The 24470-nt window shown below is 29.2% G+C and overlaps 1 protein-coding gene across 5 annotated transcripts; it reads left to right on the forward strand.

Moving 5' to 3' along the window:
* Nucleotides 1–921: 921 nt before the first annotated feature.
* On the forward strand, nt 922–23730 carry LOC113393299 (protein dachsous-like). 5 transcript variants are annotated; one of them, XM_064215063.1, is made up of 21 exons: nt 922–1039; nt 2237–2341; nt 3662–3849; nt 4253–4561; nt 4989–5196; nt 5301–5471; nt 10985–11101; nt 11343–11498; nt 11595–11717; nt 11937–12092; nt 12241–12363; nt 12751–12906; nt 13009–13131; nt 13283–13438; nt 15002–15148; nt 17548–17678; nt 18793–19341; nt 20803–20991; nt 22452–22711; nt 22813–23025; nt 23103–23730. In XM_064215063.1, exons 1-21 carry the CDS (start codon nt 976–978, stop codon nt 23569–23571), a joined length of 4113 nt encoding a protein of 1370 aa, XP_064071133.1. In that variant the 5' UTR covers nt 922–975; the 3' UTR covers nt 23572–23730. The 5 variants fall into 5 exon arrangements, with proteins under 5 accessions (XP_064071133.1, XP_064071134.1, XP_064071136.1 ...); XM_064215064.1 differs by lacking the exons at nt 12751–12906; nt 13009–13131; XM_064215066.1 differs by lacking the exons at nt 11595–11717; nt 11937–12092.
* The last annotated feature ends 740 nt before the right edge of the window (nt 23731–24470 follow it).

Below are 24470 nucleotides of genomic sequence, written 5' to 3' on the forward strand. Positions count from 1 at the left end.
GTTTATCTATACAATATAAACAAAAAAAAAAACAAAATCATAAATATCATTAAAAGATTATATATTTTTTGAGTATTTATGTCATGGTGTCATACAAATACAATTAAAATATATGTATTATTTAAGGTACTGAAGACAAAACATTTTTTATTTATTATCAGATGTGAATTAGAAATAAGTATACAATATACTAGCGATCCGCCCCGGCTTCGAACAGGTGCGAAGGTTCGAAGTTTTAATAGAGAAAACGATATTGACATATAAATATAATTTATACTCTATAGCATTTAGAAATAATGTAGCTTTATATCAGTGACACAAAATGGAATTGGACCATTAGTCATAATATCCATAAAAATAAACAAATTTTACCTCTCTATAAATATACGATAGATATGAGTATATTTCACATGTGATACTACAAAAATATTATCTACTTATTTGAAGACTACATAAAACATCAAATTAAATCAATCTCAATAGATATATATATATATATTATAAACTTGTTGAAATGTGTATTTTATCTTCTAATTAATAAAACTGACTCAACTATAAACATAAATGTTGAATTATTTGAAAACTGCTGAATTCAACAATAAACACTATCTCTTATATGACACATTTTAACCAATATGTCTATGTACATTTTATTACTTATAATTCAAAGAATATATGAAAGATAATGTATATATTATATTTCCATACAAATATATGTATCGATAGATTGGCAGGTAATAATTGTCATCTTTATCTGCACATACGTGAACGCGATAATAATCACAAAGATATTAGTTTCGTGTAAACTTTTATAATAACAGACGTATTATTTGTTATTTTATTAGCATTTAATAATTCTAATAAGGTTTTAATAAATAATTTAGTATAATATTGTTATTTTTTATGTATAAAAGCGTCGCATGTTCTATTGTTTGTTGTTGTGATGTGATATCGAACAATATACGTTAATTGAAAATGGGAGATCGCAGTATATTATTTTTTTACGTCATTATAACTACGTATCTGCGGGTGAATCATGGTAAGTATTTATTCGTTTTAACTGTTTCAACATTATCACTTATTCATAAATGCAGTGCTATTCTTAGGGAACTTATTTCACCGTGAAATGTTGAAAATCAACACGAAGTGGTACGCCATTTTTATTCGGGTTTACTTTAAATGTTATAATTGTAATAGTATATCACAATGTCACATGTCGTTAGCTGTGATTTTAGGATCGTGTTTTAGGGTGAATTTCAAGTACTCTTACAGAATAATCTTCATAGACACATTTGCGTCAAAGCGACGATTTGAATTAAGCGAATTGAAGGAATGTTTTGAAACATTTTCTCTCTCTTATTATATTTTCTGTTGTGGTTCCATTGTGAACATCTTAATGGACCTTGCTATATATTCCATTTTTCTTCCTTTTTGAAATGAGAATTCTAAAACTAAGTATGTCTTAGAATTCTATAACTTGTCTATAATCTTAAATATTTTATAATTTTTATACTATTAACAAAACGTTTTGAAATAAACTTTAATATATTTTGAATTACCCATTAGCTTCCCCGAATAACATTCAATTCAAAAGTCCGAAATAATATATTGTGAATTTGTAGAATCCTTATTTTGTTATTACTCAAAATAATGTCGAATTATTTTGCAGTATCATTGTTTTCAAGTGACATGAAATTGGGTAATTTCGTGTAATTTAATACCAACCACTAATTTCGATAACAGAATTTCAATCTCGAATCGGAAAATAAAATATGAATTGATATAACCAATGCCGCGTGATATATTTAACTAATAATTTTTGTACATCAGAAACCAAACGTTTTAGAATTACAAGTAACGAGTCGTTAAAGACATCCTAAACTTTCTCGCCACTTACACGTGACTTCGAAACTTATATTTATTAAAAATGTTTATAGGGATACTTTTAATTTGCGCAACATAGACAATACTTAGATCCATAACCAAGACAAATCATTGGCGCAATGCAACATTGTATATAATGATTCATATTTCTCACAGTGCTTATTTCTTTATTTAAATTTTTATGGATATTATGATTACCCATTTTTTAGTCTGACTACAAACAGGAAATTTAAAAAAAAACATATATTAAATATAGATAACGTGTATGAAACAAATTACAAAGCAACAAATATTTTCATAACTTTCTAATACTAATAATAATAATATTCATAAATAACGTAACGTATTTCAGGATGCTCGATAGATGGAATCCCAAATTGGTTCGTGCCTGTAAATCAACGAATACTAGACACGGACAGTGGTATCATTTACAGAAGATCAACTTCAGGCATAGAAGGTTCGTTTTTTAATTTAATATTACAATATGTCTAATTTCAATAAAATTATGTATCCATAAATCCGCAATGGAGCAGCGTGATGGAATTAACTCCAAAACCCTCCATAAAAGGGAGAGGAGGCCTTAGCCCAGCAGTGGGAAATATAAAGGCTGCTACTTTTACTTTTATATATTAACTCTATTCTTAAGAAAATATTAATTTTAAATATTGATTGATTGCAAATCGTCAGAGAAAACATAACATTTCAAATGTTTGAATTAGATTTGTATCAGTCCGCTTAGATTAACTTTTAACCCTAATAAAGCTTAATTTAAAAAATATATTTATCTTTATACATTTAAGTTTTAAGCATATTTGTTGATTATCAAATCTAAATTCAATTTAAAACAATGGACAGCCATGGAAATATTGTTTTATTCAGTACTAAAATGTAAATAAATACCATCTCATTTCAATCTGTCTAGACACAACGCTACGTACAAACTGTCACACAGCATGATATAATATGTATGTACATAATCATTGATGCGTTAGTAATCATGTAAATTTTGAATAAGGACACATGTATTATGTCTGGTCTCTGTTCATAGCTAGGATACGCTAGATGGCGCTGTAGAGTTATAGACCTAAAATAATATAACCATATTAATTAGGAATTTGTTTTAGTGTTGTTAAAGTAAAATTCTCATTTAATGCGTATAATATATTATAAAATAATATATAATGTATTATAAAAGAGTAATGGTCAATTTGCGATTTGTAAGAGACAATATTTATTCTGTTCTTGTGTTGTGCAAGTCGCCTGGGTAGGTACCACCCACACACACATTCTGCCACCAAACAGCAATACTTAGTATCTTCTTACCAGAAGGGTAAGAAAGGCCAGTGAAACAAGGGACATAACATCATAGATACTAGTTATAGTAGCTATATGTATTATTAGCTAGGGTTAGTGATGCATTGGCTATGAAAAAAATACTTAATATTTGCAATAGCAATTTTATGGACGATGGTGATCACTTACCATCTGGTGACTCACTATCTGGTCTGTCTACCTATACAATAAAAAAAGTAATTGCTTAATCAAATGTTCGTTTTGAAATAGCGATCTAGAAAAATCAAAAAATATATATACATAATAATATATAAAAAAAAAGACCCGCTGAGTTTCTTTCGCCGGTTCTTCTCAGGTCAGGGTGTTCCTTTTTCCGAACCGGTGGTAGTGTTTAATTTGACCATCAATAAGTAATTGTAATGCTTCTATGTTGAATAAAGGAATTTTGAGTTTGAGTTTATTAAACACACATTTTACGTTACAGATTTAATCGGTGTTACACATAGAACAGAAGGCCTCAACGGAGGACCTTACGTCGATGTGTCACTAGCGAATTCTGAGCTTACTATTTCGACACTTGATAATTTCAAAACATACGAGGAAATTGAAACCGCACTGTCCATTGGTTTTACGGCAATGTTTCGATGCACTGATGGTAGCTCAAGAATTTTGGTAAATATTGCACAATATTACATTAATTAATGCTAACCGATGGTAGCCTTACCGGATAATCTCTCATAGGAATCCTTTGAAAATATAATTTTGATAAGCGTCCATGACCAGGAAGTGCAGTCCAGTAATGAGAAAAGGCTATTGCGTAAACTAATTTATATAAAAACTACCTCTTCGCCTCGTTACCAACCCTCACATATACACGTCATAATAATTATATATTGGCTATTATTATATTTCTAATATCTGTATTAGCTTACGGGATATCTTATAATGCTAGCGACGTTAGCCTTTATAACTGAGCAAAAAATGTATAATTTGAATATACATATACCAGCATTAGTGCACTATCATTGGATTTATCCTCTCGTTACCTTGATTTACCTTTTTTTTATTTTTACAGGTTTTTAATATAGATATAACCGACACCAACAATAACGACCCTGTTTTTAAACCAACAAACAGTTATGAAATCACGTTAGCACCTCCAGTCCCGCCGAACTTTTTACTTACTAACTGCATAAATGACATAATCGTCAGGGATATCGACTTAACAACGGAAAGGATTGACTTTGCATTAGAAGGGAGCCCATTATTTGAAATAGCATACGATAATTCATCTACGGTACCAAAGGAGTTCAAGGCGACTTTGAGAACTACAACATTTATTAGATCAATCCCTGAGGCGATAACTTTCACAGTCACAGCCACGGTAATTTAATATTTTGAAACATGTCTGACTTTCCACCGAAAATAAAAAGTAATAAGCGTAATAATTTTCAAATAAATGAGAAATCAAAGAAAGAATATAATATTTAATTGGTTATATTTAATGTAACTTTGTATTTTCTATGCAATACTATATTTACACTTATCGGAATCTATATAAGATAAGAGATAGAGATAATTAAGTATAAGATTCTGTTTATATAAGGCATGCTTCCTTTAAAGATATTGTATTCCAGTATTTCCGAGAAAGAAGAAAGTAAACAGGAAATTAGGAAATAGACATGAAAATAATAAAAAATAATAATAAATGACAATTTCTTATTCGAAAAACTATTTTTTATAAAAAATTAAAACTTGAAGCCTTACTTAAATTTGCCTTAGTTACTTTTTAATTAAAATATTTTGTTTAGGACGTAGATAGAACTGGTGATAGTCGAAGAACAGCAACTGCTACGGTTAAAGTTTTAGCAGACAGCCAATTCGAGTTGCCCGACGAGCCAATTTTCTCGCAACCCTTCTACATAGCAAACTATACAAAAGAACATGAGTTCATCCTACAAGATTCCATTTATCTCCGCCAAGGTTACGACAGTGGAGTTAAATTTAGTTTGGACGGACGTAAGTAATTGCTATCGAATAACATAAGTTCAGTAGACATATTATAAAATATGTTAATAGAACCACTGAATTGAACTGAACATAACGTTTCACTTGTATTCTAGAATTTTCTGAAAATTTCAAATTAGTTGCTACTGGGAACCAAATAACCTTCACTGTTACAACTTTATTGCCCGATGAAGCGTTTCAACAAAGAGAAATCTATCTCACAGTTATAGCGGAGAGAGATTACACAAGTGGGGCGAATGCTATGATCGTTCTACAGCTACCTGGAGGTAAGTGAGTAAATTACGTATATCTACATGTGTGTGTGTTTATTATTTATATTTTAGGAAAACTAGAAACTTCGACTGTCGCTAGTTAAGGCCTTGTTTTATAGATTTTTATCTGAAAACTGCAATCGCAATATTGAAGTATTACTAAAGATGTTCTCGTATATATTACTGTTATACGTCACAATAATATTACATCACAATATAAACATATCCTAGTTTAACGAATGTATAGCTTATCTGTATAAAATTTAAAAAAGTTTTAATTTTGTATAAAATCTCAGCGAAAATTATATACGTTTCTTTGAAATAAATATATCATGATATTTTAAATTAAATATATGCTAAACAAATTATGAAACAATTGTTTTACTATGTAAAGTTTGTAGACTAAATACGGTTTTTGAAGTTTCATGCATTTTCATGTTTCCTAAACTCGGATGCGGCTATTTTACTTCATTATGATTATATAGTTCTTTAAGTGTGATTTTAGTACGAGTTTTAAAATTATTCAAATGATATTTATCATTTCAACTTTTCCATATAGGTATGTATTTCACTCAATCTGATCACAAAAAAAAATAACAAAACAATTTATTATGATGATAATAATCACTTATCAGCATAATTTGATAATTTTTATATGCATATACATACTTACGTTTGGATATATTTTTATGTTTTTTTTATTTTACATTGAAAAATGTATATAAATAATAACCATAACTTGCAGTAGTATTAAATCCACCTTTTAAAACAACTGCGTGTAAGTTATTATATTTTGTGATAACATTGTGATAAACAATAATCGAGTAAATAATAATATATTTACATATAACAGCTTAGTAGAAACATCATAAGACTCTTTCAAGTCGTTAATATTACTTTTAAAGTGAGTTTGTCATACGGAATTCCCCTAAGAAGATACTTGATACTACGACCATACCATATGATAATTAATTTGTATTTATAATTAATTTCGTGTTTGGCGAAACGTTATCCTCAAAAGACACTGTCTTTCTGCTAGGATAACGTTTTAAACCATTAAAACGTTATCCTAGCAGAGTGATATTCACAGTCTGTTACTAAATAGAACTCTTAATCAATTATAAAAAAAATATTTCATACTTCTTATGTGTCATCTAGCAATAATAACTATGTATTCCCCTTACGAAGAAGCTCAACGATTGCTTAACTGTCACATTATAGAAACATAAATATAAAATATACATATAATATGTATATATAATTATATATATACTTTGTTTATAGTAATAAATATCATTAGTGACTACGCGTTTTTATACAGAATTATATCTGTATCAATATAATATTGAGCCCGCTCCAATTATACGAGAAGTAAAGGCAACGAACGAATTTGATTTTGATCTTAGATTATAATCAACGGTATTAATTATTTATGAAATTGTTAATAAATGGTGGTTTGATGTCTGCGATGTTGCGAATGGAACTTTGAAAGTTACATTTAGTGTCGAGTATAATGCATTGTACTGATTTGTAAACATTAAACCTACCCTTACCTACCCTACAGTTATAAAAGCGTAAGACCTATTTAAAAATAAATATACAATAATATTTAATCAGATGTTTTTGTAAACGTTAAAATTAAATTGTTTCGAAACTCGATTGCACTCCAGGTATGACGTACGTGTGCCTTGTGAGTAAGTGAAAGCTGCACTCTCCCAAGGGGTAAAACAAATAAGACCACATTGAATCACAGCTAACAAAGTCGATTTATTTATTTATATATACGCTCAAAAAGATTATGCTCAAACATGACATATATGGTAACGATGTTTCCAAGTCATAACAACATTAACAGCCTGTAAATTTTCCACTGCTTGGCTAAGGTCTTCTCTCCTTTTGAGGAGAAGGTTTGGAGCATATTTCACCACGCTGCTCCAATGCGGGATATGAACAAATGTGGCAGAATTTCGTTGAAATTAGACACATGCAGGTTTTCTCACGATGTTTTCCTTCACCGCTGAGCACGAGATGAATTATAAACACAAATTAATTACATGAAAATTTAGTGGTGCTTGCCTGGGTTTGAACCCGCAATCATCGGTTAAGATACACGCGCTCTAACCACTGGGCCATCTCGGCTCAAGTCATAACGAAATCATAAAATTATTATAATTATATGGGCGATACTAAATAATGTTACACAGAACTATTAGCAAATCGACCGGAATGTGCAATCTAATATTTGTTAATTTAACTCCTTTTTCGATTTGGAAAGGTTTCATAGGATGTTATTACATTATTTCGGTATTGTATTAACAAACTATTTAAAGTAAAGCTACCACCGGTTCGGAATGTAGATTCTACTGAGAAGAACCGGCAAGAAAATTAGTAGTTACTCTTTTTCAACGTCTAAAAATACAGTCCTGTTAGTTAAATACAATCATATGTATGTTATGTCTCCTGCCTGGAAGTCAACAAGCATTAACTCCACGCGCTTTTATCATCAATATAATCTGATGTATCGAATAATATGCCTTCTTTACTAATGTATTTTTTACAAATGACTTGAATCTATGAAACGGCAAAGTCAAAAATTTCTGCGGATTGATAAGATTAATTTAGCGGTAATCCATCTTCAACCAGCGTACATGAAAGTAGTCGAATTTAGTCAATAGAGTAGATTGAGAACATATCCGTGACCTATTGTATTTACACTTCTATTTTAGATTCAATCATTTCAGATTACGTAAAGTATTACAAGATTACCGATAGACAAGAAAAATAGATAGCCGTTAAATTTTTCTTGTTTACATTTGTTACATTTACTTTATCTTGATATAGCCTTACGTATAAAATAATGTTATTCGAAACAGATAATACATAACTTTTTAAGGTGAAATACTTACGTGTACCACTATATTAGAAGTAGGTATGTGTATATTATTCATAGTATGTATTCTCGTTAAAAACGGCCAGTGACATCGCATTCGTAAGTGACTTTTCTCAATAGCCATAAAAAAATCACCATAGGTTTAATAAAGTAGTGCTGGTAATTATAATAATAATAATGATAGGGCTTTATTGAAACCTCTCTGGGTAGATTACACACTCATCACAAATTCTACCTGTTTTATAAAAAAACGTCTATAAATTTAGCAATACAAGAGATCTTACCCGGTTATATTACCAGCGAATGAAATAATGGCACTTGACTTAAAAGCATCAGCGTTGAAGTCTAGATCATCGACCGCTATAATAGTACTCCACATCAAAGTGAATAAAACGCTGGTGAATAAAATTTAATTTTGGCAGTCATACGAAAGAGGTTCTTGTAGACTTCAGTGAATTAAAAACGTTGAACGTGACAAGATCAATTTCATTCTTCGGGGTTAATTAATAAATTCAAAATTTATTTTAATTGAATTACGTCATTAGAAAATAAATAATTTATATTTATTTAATATCTCAAATGCTTCGCTATTATGCTCGCGATAACACTTATCAATTTGATCATACTACATAGCTTAATATTCTATAGTCTTGTTAGTAATTCGATAATTCAGTGTTATAGATTTCACCGGCGGTTTTCCCGAACCGATACGACTTGGGAACCGCTCTCTAAAATTATTTGTTAAATCGTAACAATTTAGTAAATTGCAATTAAGAATCCTTTTTATATATATAATCTTCATCTACGGCTGAAGCTCTTCAAGATGAGACCATAATCAATTTTTTTATGTGCAGCTGTCGTTCCCTAATCACTGGGACAAAAATCTATTAATATATAAGATTATGTAAAATAATACAAGACCGACTAATGATCGACTTTAAAAACTTTTTAAAGCATTTTTTGTTGTTATTGAAGTCAATTTATTTTTTATTCATTATGTCCCATTTTTTAAAACTTTAAAACTACTATGGAAACATAAACACTTACACTCTCATGTGTGTCTAAGGAAACTGTTTCATGTGCAATATATAACGAAGCTAATTAAAATATCTATAAAAAAAAATGAAAACTACTTGATGCTAGTTATAATATTTTTTAGAAGTATAAAAAGATCTTTAAAGTAGCAAAAACAACGTAATAAATTATATGTTTTGCATCGTCATTAGTAACATGATTTATATACGGATTTTAAATTGTATATTATTGAGTTCTTAATTAAGCAGGTTTAATTTAAAAAGACATTTGGATTTTAATTTAATGTTAATTGATTAATAGCAAAATTGTAATGCACTATATATGTATGTATTGCTTTATAATTTAGTATAGACATTCCTCATTTGAGATATATTTTTCAAATAGTGTTGCCAAGGTACATGTAACATCGGCGCTGTTTCCAATGAAACTCACACATATAGCGCCCACTGTGCATGTAGACGACTCTAGCTCCATGCTGCTTATATGCATGCTGATATGCATGCTCTACGCACACGCTTTCCGCATCATAAGTGTATGATGACGTAAGGAAGTCATAATCAAGTAAGCCACAATAACTCGATGACATACGGGCCTCCCTTGTAATATAAAATTCGCAGATTTGATCCAGATCCTTATTGTTTACGTCGTTCCCACTGCTAACACGAGCGTTATGCTTAAATTGAGGAGGGCAAAGGTAATATTAGAAAAAAACAAAAATTACCAGAATCTAAATTCAAATTAAGCTTTAATCGCAAAGAAATTACTTTAAACAAGAAATAATTTATATATACAATTAAAAAATATAGTGTAATTTCGGAAAATAACCTATTTATAACAAGTCATTATTTATCATGATCAGTTATAATGTGTGTTAACTAATCATAAAATTTATCTTGAAGTTTTTTTTCACTTTAAATATGAAAAATTATACAACAATTAAAATATGATTGTAACTAAATATTCTATGTACCTACTTAACACTAAATATTGGAGACTAATATTTTTATGCCTTGTTTTTAGAGACTATCAAACCAACCTGGATTATTATTCAAAAAATCTACAACAAAAATAGACGATAAACAAGACAATTCGAAAAACGGTGAAATGTGATCTAAAATTTTTTTTTCTTTTGTGTAACAATTTTCTGAAGACTTATTGGGGACATGGTAATTTCTCCGTAAACAGAAAAAGTAGGGAAACAGACCGAGACCAACTACTCATAGTGGAAAATTATTCTGCAATTTCATATACTTTTAATTCTATTTAGAAAAATAAAAAATCTTATTTTAATATCGTTTTTACTTGTGATTATATCTGAATTCTGTTATTGTGCTGTTGTATCTAAATCTGATACGGCGATTGAAAATCTAACGAGCAATAATAAAACGAATATATTCTAATACTTATTAATTGATCATTCGATAGTATGATGTACATACGTTATAATTATATTATACTATCGAATTTTACTGTTATAATTTAAGTGAATACTGTGTGGTTTTCGTTCTTATTATAATTATTTTGATATTAAGTTAGATAAAGATTACTTTATAAGTGTAGTATACTAATTTAATTTTTGTCATATTTTATTCTTCCGGATCAGATACCGAGGCGGCATTTAATAAAGTGCTTTATAATGGGAAGCTCGAAGATGGCGTAGTATCTCACGAAACGATCACTGTATCAGGATACGATGGCGCGAACATACAAATTATTGGAGGTAAATAATGTAACATGCAATATAAACTATATACCTTTGAATATAATTTATTTGTATTATCATTAGCATCACATTTTACCGTAAGATTTATATAGAATATTTATATTTGAATAGTACCAGTTAAAAAAAAACAGCCTTTTTAAACTTAATAAGGCCTAAGTGTACATAATCGGTAGTAAACATATTATGTAGATTTACCCAGCTTGGTAGCTTATCCTTTATAGTATACTTTTTATTATAGCCCAGGAGTCTTCATTCGAAGTCGATTTTTTAAATGGCGTTGTAACAATACACAAGGCCCCGTCGGCGATTCTCCCAGTCGGACTCACACACATCGCGTTGACGCTTCAAGCGAGCCGCGCTAGCGCTGTGCTTTTGCTAGATATCACTGATACAGGTATACCAAATCAATTTTATTATCTCCAGATATTTGATATTAAGTCAGCAACTGAACAATTTTTATTATAAAATGAAATTAATTATTTTTCTCCAGAATCAGAAACTAAAGAGACATTTAGTAAAGTTCTTTACAAAGGAAATCTGGAAAATGGAGAGGTGTCTCACGAAACGGTTGCTATATCCGGATACGAAGGCACTAATGTACAAATTATTGGAAGTAAGTATTAATAAGTATTTTTTCTCAAATCACACGTAATAGTTGTAGTCTGGCATAATAACTTATAGCCAATGAATTAGTAAAATAATATCTATGCCCATACATTTCAACCATAAAATTTACTTTCATGTACATACTGAATATAATTGTAAAATTATACAAATTGTAAAATATTCTTGCCCCAAGTGCACTTTTATCTAACTATTTGTAAAATTTTAGCTTACGAGTCTTTATTCGAAGTTGAATATTCGAATGGCATTGTCACGATACGCAAAGCCGCGTCTGCGGTGCTCCCAGTCGGACTCACGCATATCGCACTGACGCTTCAGGCGGGCCGTGCTAGTGCTGTTCTTCTGTTAGATATAACAGATTCAGGTTTGCAATATTAATGTAGCTTATTCATTCGGTCATTCAAAATATAATTTAAACAAGTCGATTCGTTTTTTTATTGATATTACCAAAGTAAACAATATTATCAGATTTTTGGCCCGTGTGTTCAACTTTTAACTCGTTTCTTTTACAGGATCAGAAATCGAAGCGACATTTAGTAAAGTTATTTATGATGGGAAACTCGAAGATGGCGTGGTAACTCACGAAACGATTACGATATTCGGATACGACGGCACGACTGTACAAATTATTGGAGGTAAATAAACCGTTCTTGGATTTAAACCTATTTATATAGATATTATTAAATAAAAAACGATTAAACCTTTGTTGTATAATTCAAAATTATTATTTTCTGTATAAGATAATAATAATTTTGAAATTGTATTCGTTTTAATCTTTAATTTTTATGATCTTTTTAGTATCTTTTAACTTTCAATAATATTTTATAACTTTAATTCAAAGAATACCGGAAGTGGATTCGAACATTTTATATCATATTATTAATATTATTAGTACTAGGTATATGGTTGTTATGCAAGATGTCTATCACGTATCTAAGTATTCTGTGTAAATCTCTGATTCCAACTTTAAGTTTATAATAACCCTTATAGTGTATTATACTCAAACCCTACATTTATTTTAGCCTACCAGTCTTTATTCGAAGTTAATTTGTCGAATGGCATTGTAACGATACGCACAGCTGAGTCTGCAGTGCTCCCAGTCGGGCTCACGCACATCGCACTAACACTCCAAGCGGGCAGAGCTAGCGCTGTCCTTTTGTTAAATATCACTGATACAGGTATGCCAAATCAATGATTTTTCATCCGTTTAATCGATATTCAGCTAACAAGCGTATCAGTTTATTATAAAATATTAAATTAATAATTATCTTCTTCTTCAGAATCTGAAACTAAGGCAACATTTAGTAAAGTACTTTATAATGGAGGGGTCAAAAATAGTGTAGTATCTCACGAAACAATCACTATATCCGGATATGATGGGACGAGTGTACAAATTATTGGAGGTAAATATTAATCATTTTTGGACGTAAATTCCGCAGCTTTTTCTACTCGCCAATCTGTTTATCTTTCGTTTCGTTCTCGTAGAATAATCACATGATTTTTAAAAATATTCGCAATGAGTGAACTTTCTGTAAAACATTTACAATATTTTAGATTACGAGTCTTCATTCGAAGCTGATTTATCGAATGGCGTTGTGACTATACGCAAGGCTGCATCTGCGGTGCTCCCAGTCGGACTAACCCACATCGCGCTGACGCTTCAGGCGGGCCGCGCTAACGCTGTACTTCTGCTAGATATCACAAATTCAGGTATACCAAATTGTTGCTGTTTAATTTGAACAACGAATATTAAACTAGCTAGACAAGTGATTTTTTATTAAAAGAAAAAATTAGGCCACAGCCTTGATTGGTCAGCTAGTTATTTAACATTTAACATCATTTTTTTTAAACTAAGAAGTTCTATAAAAAAACGAATATTAACTAAAATTGAACAATTATTGCTACAAGTATTTAAAACGGGATATTTACCATGGTTTTTTTTTTATTTGATGGAGCTCAATATTTCGACATTATCTACGAATGTCTTGTTCACGAGACTCGAGCTCCACCAAATAAAAATAAAAAACATGGTAAATATCCAGTTTTAAGTACTTGTAGTAATAAAAATAACCATGTAATTTAAAAAAAATAACAATTATGCGTTTTAATAAAAAAACAATAATTATATTATTTATGCAAAGCTTACTTTAGCATGAAATCGATCAATATATAATCCAGTAATTTACATGTGAAACAAATTGATAGCTACTTAATTATAATTAATTGAGTTTATAGCATTGATATAATGATTAAGCTATTAGAATACGAATTATCTATTATATAAAAAAACGCTTTGGAATAATATTACTACATTATGTTACTATATAAATTTAGATAGATATTTGTATATAATAATATAAAGTTATATATATATAATTTATTTTATTACTACCGTTAAAAAAGTATAATACTTTGCTTTTATCTCACGGATAGATATCTGTATGAGATTAGTGTTAATAAAAATGTCGAAAATGGACTTTAATTAGTTTTCTTAAAAAGTGTTGTTAGATGAAGTTTTGTACTGAAGAATTTAATTATAATTAAAAACACAGAGATGGATAGATATCTTCTATATCCTTCCAGTATCCTTAACTTTTTCTAAGGAGTGGGATATTTATTTATGAAAAAAGAACAGTTTTAAATTAAGAACTTAACTCCATGGTTAGGCGTAATTTATTGAAGGGGGAGCAGTATCGTTTAATAAGAAGCTTGTATAAGAATGAACCGTAATTTTTTTCTCGTTAAAATCTTAATTCTTTTTTCTAAATATTCAGACGATTAATGTTTTTGTAATGAAAACAAAACCTTATTTCAATTATTTTTGTTCTATTCTTTAAATTTTTTATTTTCTAATAGATTGAGATTTGCTTTACACGTTTTCATATTAGCTATAATTGAAGCACATTCTTGCGAATAAATTTCAAGTTTATTTCTTTTTAATATTTCTTGAAACGTAAATTTTAATCACGTATTTCAATATTTTGAGCAACAGTTATTAATTGTATTTTTTTTATATGCCAATAAAGAATTTGAATAGAAATAAATTGAAAGATGATTTTCATTTAAATTAAGTTATTATAATTTAACATTAAACCAATGACACAAATAAAAATGCCCAATGCAATATTGCATGACGCTTAAACTTACCAAAACGCTGAATTTAATGGGCCATAATGGTTTACGAGTTTTATTTTTAACTCGAAAGGTCACAATAACCATACGAACCGCAAAACCTCATTGAATAAGAATATCTCTAAACTTTGTTCATTACAGAAGATACTGGTCCACCAACGGTGACATTTAGTAGAACGTCATATTTCTTGTGGGCGGATATAAATCAATATGGAGTGGTTGGGAGAGTGCAAGCTACTGCGGAAAACGGTGAAACGATCTCGTACTCTCTTCATATTGATGACGATGGTAAGTGAGCGGTTTATTTGTTATGTAATATTTTAAGCAAATAATACTTGAACAACAATCGTTGCCACGATAATACGTAAAGAAATATGCATTGTAATTATCTTTTTTATATGAAGCACCTTAGTTTTAACATTGATACGTATGTGAAAAAATGTACACTAAAGGTCCTTATGAATTCTATGATTTAAAGAAAATATAAATATCAAAACTTATAATTCTGGAATAATTTTATTTTCTGGATTATGTAGGTACTTGATATAAAATGTCAATAAAAGCCCTAAAGCCTAAATGTTATTTATACAAAATATGTTTAAGATTTAACGAATGTTAACTACAAGAATCGTCATTTGAAACATATGTTAACACACACATATGTAAACATATATTAATATGTAAGTATTTCACGTTTCAAACAGTTGTTGACTCCCTAAACTTACTTTTTTATCGCTTGTTATCAGATTGTACATCTTACTTTCAAACCATAAAACAAAAGGCAGATGGAATACACAAACCATCAAAGTGAAGCAACAAAAGCGAATACATAATATCACTTTAATGTTTATTTATTGGCGAATTAACAAAACGATGAGCTGTTTCCTGTTTGTAGACGACTTTGTATTCGCTTTTGTCGCTTCACTTTAATGTTGCGTACGCTCCATTTGGCTTTGGTTTTATAATCGGACATATTACAGTTATTCGGGTGACCTTCTCTTTTAGAGGTGAGTTCCAATCTTTTGGCATTCGATTGTCATACCCATGAGTGTACGCATTGTAAACGAACACAATTGGAGTTCAAATCCTTTCCTTATATCCTTTATTCATTGCCAATGACTATTTCTGATATTAAGAGACTATTAACAGCTAATCAATCTCATTCAAAAGTAGTGAGCGGATATACAGATAAGGAGATACCTACAAAGTCTATACGCTAACATAAATGTATCCGCGTTATGATAATTGGCCTTACAATTAATAAGGTGGAAGCCAAGCTAATTTTGAAGCCTAAAGCGATTGTTTCTTTAAACTTTTATTTTCACTTCTCTTATTTAATAAAATAAATCTTATTGTTTTAGATTTTTATTTTAGTTATAGAATCTGCTTAATAAACAATTTAAATAAACATTTTGGGAATTTAAATCAATAAATAATAATAGAAGCAGAACTTCAAAACAGAATCGAATTAATTTATAAACAAAATACAAAAGAAAATCAATCAATCCAAAATCCAAGACTAAGAAACTTCGGGCTGATGCGGAACCCTCTTGTTTACAATGTAACTTTAGTGGTTTTGCGCCTAAACATTTAATTCGCATGAATGTCGATACCGTAGCATGAGTTAATAATTTTAATAGTTTTGTAGGCGTAACATTATATTCTTAAGTGTATTCCAGGAAACGAGGTCCCAAAGGAAATTGCCTTTAGGCGCTCATTGGTTATTTCGTGTAACCTTCATTAACCAAATCATTTGAAAGAAGAATTGTCTAATAAGCAGAATCCGTCTTCATTTATCACTAGCCGCACGCAACGACCAATGAAGTGCCAGTACTTTGTTTCCTAGGAGTTTAAATCATGAAATGGACTATAGAAATTTATTTACTAATTTGTTAAGTTAGACTTAATATTATAAAATGTTACTTACTATGTAATTAACAGTAAATAGTTAATAAATAACTATGTTTGTTTGTATGATTTATTTGTTTATGTTATCTTAAATTGTAAGACTTCCTGTTGTTTCTATAATAATAATTACGAACTGAAAATCTCTACTTAAAAAAATATGAGAACCCAAGGTTAATATTGCCCGATGAAGCAATAATACGTAAGCTTAAAACTTTCTTTCAACATTCTTAAAACATTCTATACAACCCTAAACAATTATTGCCATACATTCATAATTTATATCGACTTTGATATTTGTGATTTTATAAAAAATATATAAGGTCGAAGTACGAACTTAGACGAAACTTCGTGATTAAATTAACCTTACTGTTTTCATATTAACTATCACGTCCTTTCGATTAATAAATATTTTATTTTTAAATTATATTAACCTGAATGACCTGTATCATGTTTATTTCGTTTATATCGTATTATACGATATATCAAATAATACGATTTATCAAATGAAATGTTGTCATTTATACACTGATATACTACGATAGGGCTTTTTCACTATAGATTTTTACTAATATATTAGAATAGTTCAGAATTAAAATTTTTAGACGATAATTTTGGATTCGATAATTTATCATTTAGTCAACGCTTTTGGGAATTACTGTTATTACTTGTAATATAATTACATTTAAAAAATATATACTTTGTTATTGAAAAAAAGTTTAGTTATTAATGGAAAAAAAAATCTATTTCAAAGTACATTAATGATTAATATTTTTTTTCAGATAATCTTCGACAGCTAATTTCAATTAATAACGAGGGTGAAATCCTGCTGTCAGCTGCAGTCCAATCAGGCGTATACAGTTTTATCGTAACTGCCACTGCCGAAAATAGCCGAGTTAATGCAACCGCTTCGGTGAGAGCTTTAAACGTATTATACATATAATATTATATTAGAATTGTATTCGACTTTATTCGGCGCATGCAGGTGCAGTATTTGAATTTGAATATTATACTCGTACCGTCTAGATGCTACAGGAAATACTTTAAATATTTGATGTGTATATAACTTGGTTAATTTATATTTTTGGTTAAATTTGAATTATAAAATGGCTACGTACAAAGTTTACATTTTTTTGTACATACATATTAATACACTATATTTACAAAATAAATAAAAATAAAAGACGTAAAATGTAAACAAATTCTTACAGCAATGATATAATATAAATATAATTTATACCCTATAGTAAGAAATAATGTAGCTTTCTACCAATGTTTTTTTTTAGATTCGCATAAATATTTCCATACATACAAACAAACAATTATTACGTCTTCATAATATAAATATAGATAAAATTCGTATGTAATAAAATTATTCATAATAAGAGAATCCCTTATATTTATTCATACCACTAAACGTAGTGAAATTATTGAACTGCCACATTCATATATTATATTAAATGAATATAAATTAAGCTGAAGCTAACAATTTTATATCAGTATTATGTAACGATTCAGCAAAAAAAAATACATTTTCTTTTATAATACGAAACCGTATTTTTCCCATCCATTACGTTTAATTTGCCACCCTTAGACACGATATATTTGCTAAGGGTAAGGTTCAGTGATGAAAGAAAATATAAAATCATCGTACAAAAGTTACGAACCCGCTTTAAGTTCTCGTGTCTTACATTCAAACATACAAAACAGCTATGACGAATCTTCCGCTACATTTGTTTTTCACGATATGTCACGTGATTCTGCTAACGGTACCTGTTTTTAAAGATTCAGATTAATTTAAAATGTAAAATTAATATTGCACTAACCCTTGCAGACTGCATGTTTAAGATAATTTTATAAATAACTTATATAAGTTTTGCCTTGGTTTCATGGAATATCACTCGATAAGCTCATTGATAAATATTTTAATACCTTTACAATTTTTAATACAATGTATTTTTATATTGAAACGTGAATACATGCATACATGCTATTTCAATAAAAAAAACTTAATTGTTTAAATACAGGTATTGCTGCGAGTTGAAGCTCTACCAGAGTGTGGCACCGAAATTGGTCTACCACCGTTAATAGTATTAGAAAGAACAGAGGAAGAACCACATAAAAACTTAGTTGCCTTAAATAGAACTTTGTACAAAAATTGCCGATATAATCTTTTAAACAGCTGGCCAGCGGATCAATCATGGCTGTATGTCGACGAAGAAGGCTTGCACGCGAAGGCCATCGACCGGGAGCACGAATCAATCGCCTTTATGACTTTATCTCAGATTCAAGTAGAGCTAATACTTCAATGCGACAGTGATGAAGTGTCGGTCACTAAGCGTTCATTAAACACAGAGAGACTTCAACAAGGGCCTGATAAATATGGCTCTAACAAATGGATCCTAGCCGACACTATTGTCTACGATGCGAGACGCAGCTTTGTGAATCTAATCGTTACTGATATTAACGATAATAAACCCATATTTGAAGGAAAGGAAAATGAACCAGTATATGTCGGATTCCCAGTTCCCGAACTCGAAGACACGATATTACCACGAGCTTTGACGCAACTAAAGGTAAGAGATTAGTTGAAAACATATCATGGAAAATATGCTCGTATATAAGTAACGGTAACTATGCGCAAATAAAATAAAAATCGGTTTGGCCTAGTTAATTGAGTACAGCACTTCACATTAGTATAATATCCATGAGAACTAAATTATTTGCTAATACTTGGGATTGATAATAATCATCTAATGTAATTTAACGTTATAACGGATTTTTTTTTTTACTTTTTAGCGTAAAACTTAGACTTAAAACAAACAAAGAAATAAAATATAATTATAAACTCGACCAACTTAATTTTAATTTTACAAATATTAATTTTTGTATCATGAAATAAAAAATCTAATTTACAATAATAAATAAGTAAATCAATATTTCATTCAAATATAATGATAATAATAATACATTTAGATGTAGGTACCTAATATTGTGTAGTCAATAACATCTTAATGTTATATTGTAAAGAAATAAAAAATATTTTTGCATTTAAAGTTCAAATATTTTTCTTTCAATACTTTTCATTTCCATATTCAAGTTTAAATATTTAAATATATTATTAATATGATTTTATTTAATAAATAAAATGCATATGCAATAATGTATGAAATAACATTATTTTAATTAATCGAATCGAATCAAATCAAATCAGTCCGAAGTTTGGAAATTGGCAAGGTTTAGACTTTCGTCTCTCGTAAAGCAGTTGGTTCTAGTTGAACTCTTCCGGTCGAGTCGGATTTGCCATCCCATCGGATTATTACTATCAGAGTGAGGGTAGACACCTGAGTTTGCGTATAAAACTTGTACACTTTAATGTACCGCTGTATGCAGTTGGCTTGTCTCTCTGGAGAAAGACTAACTAAAAACGCAAAAACGGACGAAATTTAAAATATAAACATTTTGTGTATGAAACATTTTTATGCTTTATGTATATAATAAAGAGATTAAACAAACTTTCTGAGGAGCTCTCGTTCCTTTTAAAAATTCTTCGGGCTCATAATAAAAATATATTGCCCTATCTCGATTTTCTTTATTTATTTAATCTTTTTAATATCTTCAGACCTGCTGTTCGTACCATTGCCGAATCCTTCTACTCTCTAATGAAGAAATATTTATATTATTAAATACAATCAACCACATAAAGTGATATGTACTTTTGTATATTTTAAGATTTTAACGATTATTATTAAGGATTTCATTAAACTTGATTAACTTTTGTTTGTCATAAAACAATTATAAACAAAATCTAATGTAAACAAAATACTATAAAATGCTAATTTTCTATTGAAAACACTTTTCTTGGTTCAATTTGATTAAAAGTCAAATCGTTTGATTACTTAAAATCACTTAAAACATTATACGCTGTAGCGCATGTTAAAACGGTTGTAATTAAAAATAATAACTAGACGTTTTCCATTTTATGTAATACCAATGTATATAACCTAAATTAGTTCCTTAAATAAAATCGTTCACAGGCGACAGATGCAGATATTGGAGAGAACGCAGCTCTAATATATTGGAGTATAGAAGACAATCTTGCCGTGGCGCCGCAGACTGGTTTTGTACACGTGCGCAATAAAGCGCGCCTAGAAAATAATTCTCGACTTACTGTATATGCGACCGATCTGAATGGAAAAGGTCTTAACGGATCGTTGGACATTGTGGTAAAGTATCTGATACTAATTAATATTATCGACTGACTATTTTTTTTTTTGTTACTTGGCATTCCGACGTCTATATAAATTTATCAGAGTAGAAAATGCTAGTTAAGGGTATAAACAAAATACTAGTAATAATACTTATGTTAGCTTAGTAGCTCTCTTATAATTTGAATGAAAAGAAACAAGAAATTTGTATAACTGGAATTATTGGTTAATTATAATCAAAATACACCCAATTAATTATTATTAGAAGTTCGAATTTGTTTTTAATATTTATGCGTATTTATGAATATAAAATACATAAACAACGTGATCTATATTATTTAGATGACACGAATTCGAAGATTATATATATGTATATTCGACTGAATAAAGATGTCCGTTGAATAATTGATTTCGTATAAAAAATACATATAGCATATGTACTTAAAATATTGATGAAAGAAATCGATATATTATTAAATAATAAAATTTCCTTATTTAGTTAACATACTTTTAATTAAATTAAATAATGCTCCATATACAAAATTTAAACAAAACTGAATTTCTTAATTTATAAACGCAAACTAAACCAGTTTCTAATAGCGGTAAAGCCACTCTAGATGACAATATTGTAAACTTTTTAATGTTGACAAAACTTGTTTTTTGCCAAAAGATACTAAACTTAAGAATAACTTTGACCCCAGGCGGCTCTGCCTCTGATTTATGTTATTTCAAGTTCCATATTTGGTACAACTGGACAATGTATATATAATAAAACTTAGTAACATGCGACCTAACGACGTCACATCTTACTTTGTTTTTGATAACATATTCGAATAATTTAAATAAGATATCTTAATTTTTCGTATGATTCAACATTCAAATATTTTAATATATTTTAAATTTATCAAAGCTCATTTTAATAAATTTGTATTTTTATGCATGAATACAATCAATATTACTTTGTTTAATTTAAAATAAACAAAAATGCATTACAAAAGGTCAAAAAAGGTTAAACCTTAAAACGTAGATCGACATAATAAACACATTTTAGTATAAGAAGTAAATTTCATAATGATATCTCCATAAGTTTTTTTTAAGGATAATGTAATTTAATTACCTTTTGTGTGTACAAATATGTAAATAACAGATGCTCTCAGTGACTAAAAAGTAAAAAAAAACAACAATGTAAAATTGAATTCTCTTTATAAAAGGTAATACTTGTCATGCAACTCAAATAACGCGTAACCCCAAAAATTCTGAGTTAAATAGAATGAAAACTAAAATTAAAGTCAGGATAAACAGTATTATTTACCAATATTTTAAGTTGTTAACCTTAACCGTATGCTTAATGTATTTATTTTTTGCAAAGTCAACAGCCCGTTTGATACTCACCGGTCTTGAAAACAAATATTATTTAATGTTTTCAATAAGTAAAAGAATTATGGTTAGATTATTTTCGTTTATACTTCTCTTTTTAGGTAAAATTACTAACGAAAAATCAAATCGCAGTTATAACTGTCCAAAACGCATTCTTAGACGATGAAGATACCGTATTAAATGACTTGAGTGAAGCTATTGGATACGAAATAAAAGTGCTAAGGACAGTCGTAATATCGGAAAATAATGAAGGTTCTTCGAGAAAGAGACGCGATGTTGAAAGTAATTCTGGTGCATATTTGCAACTCTACGTGTATGGATTACGGGAAAGTCAGCCAGTTGATGTGTTACGGCTTACACGGTATCAATATCTGAATTAAGTTTTTTTAAATAATAGATTTATCATTATATTTCACTATTAAGATAAAAGAGTTATTCATAACATTTCTTTTCTGCTTTCAGTGATATACATAACAGTAACGTTGCGACCGTAAACGTAGCCAGGGTATTATCACTTGAAGATCATCTTGAAGGTCTCGAGATATGTCCGATTCCGGGACGTGACACTGGTCTGTTCGTAGCCACCATAGTTCTAGCTGTACTGCTTCTCATAGTAATTGTAGTGATTTTTGTCTGGTTTATCCTGATTAAGAAATTCCAGATACACTTGAAATGGTAAAATAACTGTTATTTTATATAGCCTATTATAAGATAAAATATTTTATACAAATAAGACTTTATGTTTGTTGCAGGAGAAAAAATGAAAACTATGAACAATTTAACGATTCTAATAGTGTAGAGTCTCGAAGTAGTGCATTGGAATCACTTCCAAAAGTAGAAATTCAACCGAAACCAAGACTCAATATAGAAGAGTTAAAGCGGAGTGAACGAAGACTCCAAGAAATGCTCGATATTCCCGTACAAGAATTTGAACCGGTTAAACCTGTAAATGATGTAAAAGAGGTGACCAATGAGCTTCAAGGTGAAACAATACTTGATATACCTAATCTTATTTCACCGTTACCTATAGTTATACAATCAATCGATAAGTTAAAAACCGACAATGATGAATCAGAAGATGAAGACGAATTTGGTGAAAAAAAAAAAGAAAAACCACGAAAATCAGTTGTTACATTTAACGAAAACGTTGAAAAAATCATTCATTTAGAAGATGATTACGAAGAAAGGTCGGAATCTGATTTGGAAGTTTATAAATTTTAAATATCTTTACTATAAACTAAAGAAAAAAGAAGCTTTTTTATATTTTAAAACATGTATATATATTTTTATTCAAGCAATACTCATGTGATTTTTTTTAACTTGATTTTTTTTTATTAGTTGTTTATTTTAAATAAAAATAAAATGTTCCTACACCGGTAACTTTTTGAGTCATTGACCACTTTACGGCGGACCCTAAGATAAGATTATACATTAAAATGAAAGAATTTATCTTGACTAACATCGAAAGGAAAAAAGTAGGTGGCATGAAAGGTGGAACACCACAAAATATCGTTACTAAAACACGACACTAAAATGAGAAACGTGTTATTTATATCAAACACGATCTTCTTATGGTTAAAATTCCGCACGAATCCTTCAAAATTTATGAATCTGACACATAAACATATGCTTTCGCAAACATTTTTACAGTTTTTTTTTCAAATTTAGATAAAATAAAGCTTTTTTCAAACTCCGGTCTCGAATATATTAAAGAAATAATAAATAAAAGCAAGTTGATAAAAAAGGTAAATCTCGACAATATTTTAACATTAAAAACACTGTCCACACAAAGTGATAATGACCTTACACATCTTTTTACAGTTATCCTTTTGGCGAAGCATTTTAATAGAAATTTAAATATTCAGCACACCATATAGAATAGATTATATCAAAATTGTACGTCATGTCGTTTTTCCATTTATTTAACAGTTTATTTTAACGATGTTTTAAATTATAAACTATTTAATGGTTATAGAACTGGGTAGGTGAATAATATCTAATTTAAAAAATACGACTATGTATTAGTTACTTAAAGTACTACTTACTCATTGGTTATTCTACTGTCATACATTAATAGTTCGTATTGCTGAGACAAATTGAAGCTTGAGTGACGTCATCTT

This window comes from Vanessa tameamea, chromosome 6, assembly GCF_037043105.1.
Source record: "Vanessa tameamea isolate UH-Manoa-2023 chromosome 6, ilVanTame1 primary haplotype, whole genome shotgun sequence".
Lineage (NCBI taxonomy): Eukaryota > Metazoa > Arthropoda > Insecta > Lepidoptera > Nymphalidae > Vanessa > Vanessa tameamea.

Coding starts and splice junctions, on each gene's coding strand:
- LOC113393299 (XM_064215063.1), top strand. CDS start 976: ATGGGAGATCGCAGTATATTATTTTTTTACGTCATTATAACTACGTAT. Junction 12,907..13,008: donor GTTAAATATCACTGATACAG/GTATGCCAAATC, acceptor CTTCTTCTTCAG/AATCTGAAACTAAGGCAACA. Junction 19,342..20,802: donor GAGCTTTGACGCAACTAAAG/GTAAGAGATTAG, acceptor AATCGTTCACAG/GCGACAGATGCAGATATTGG.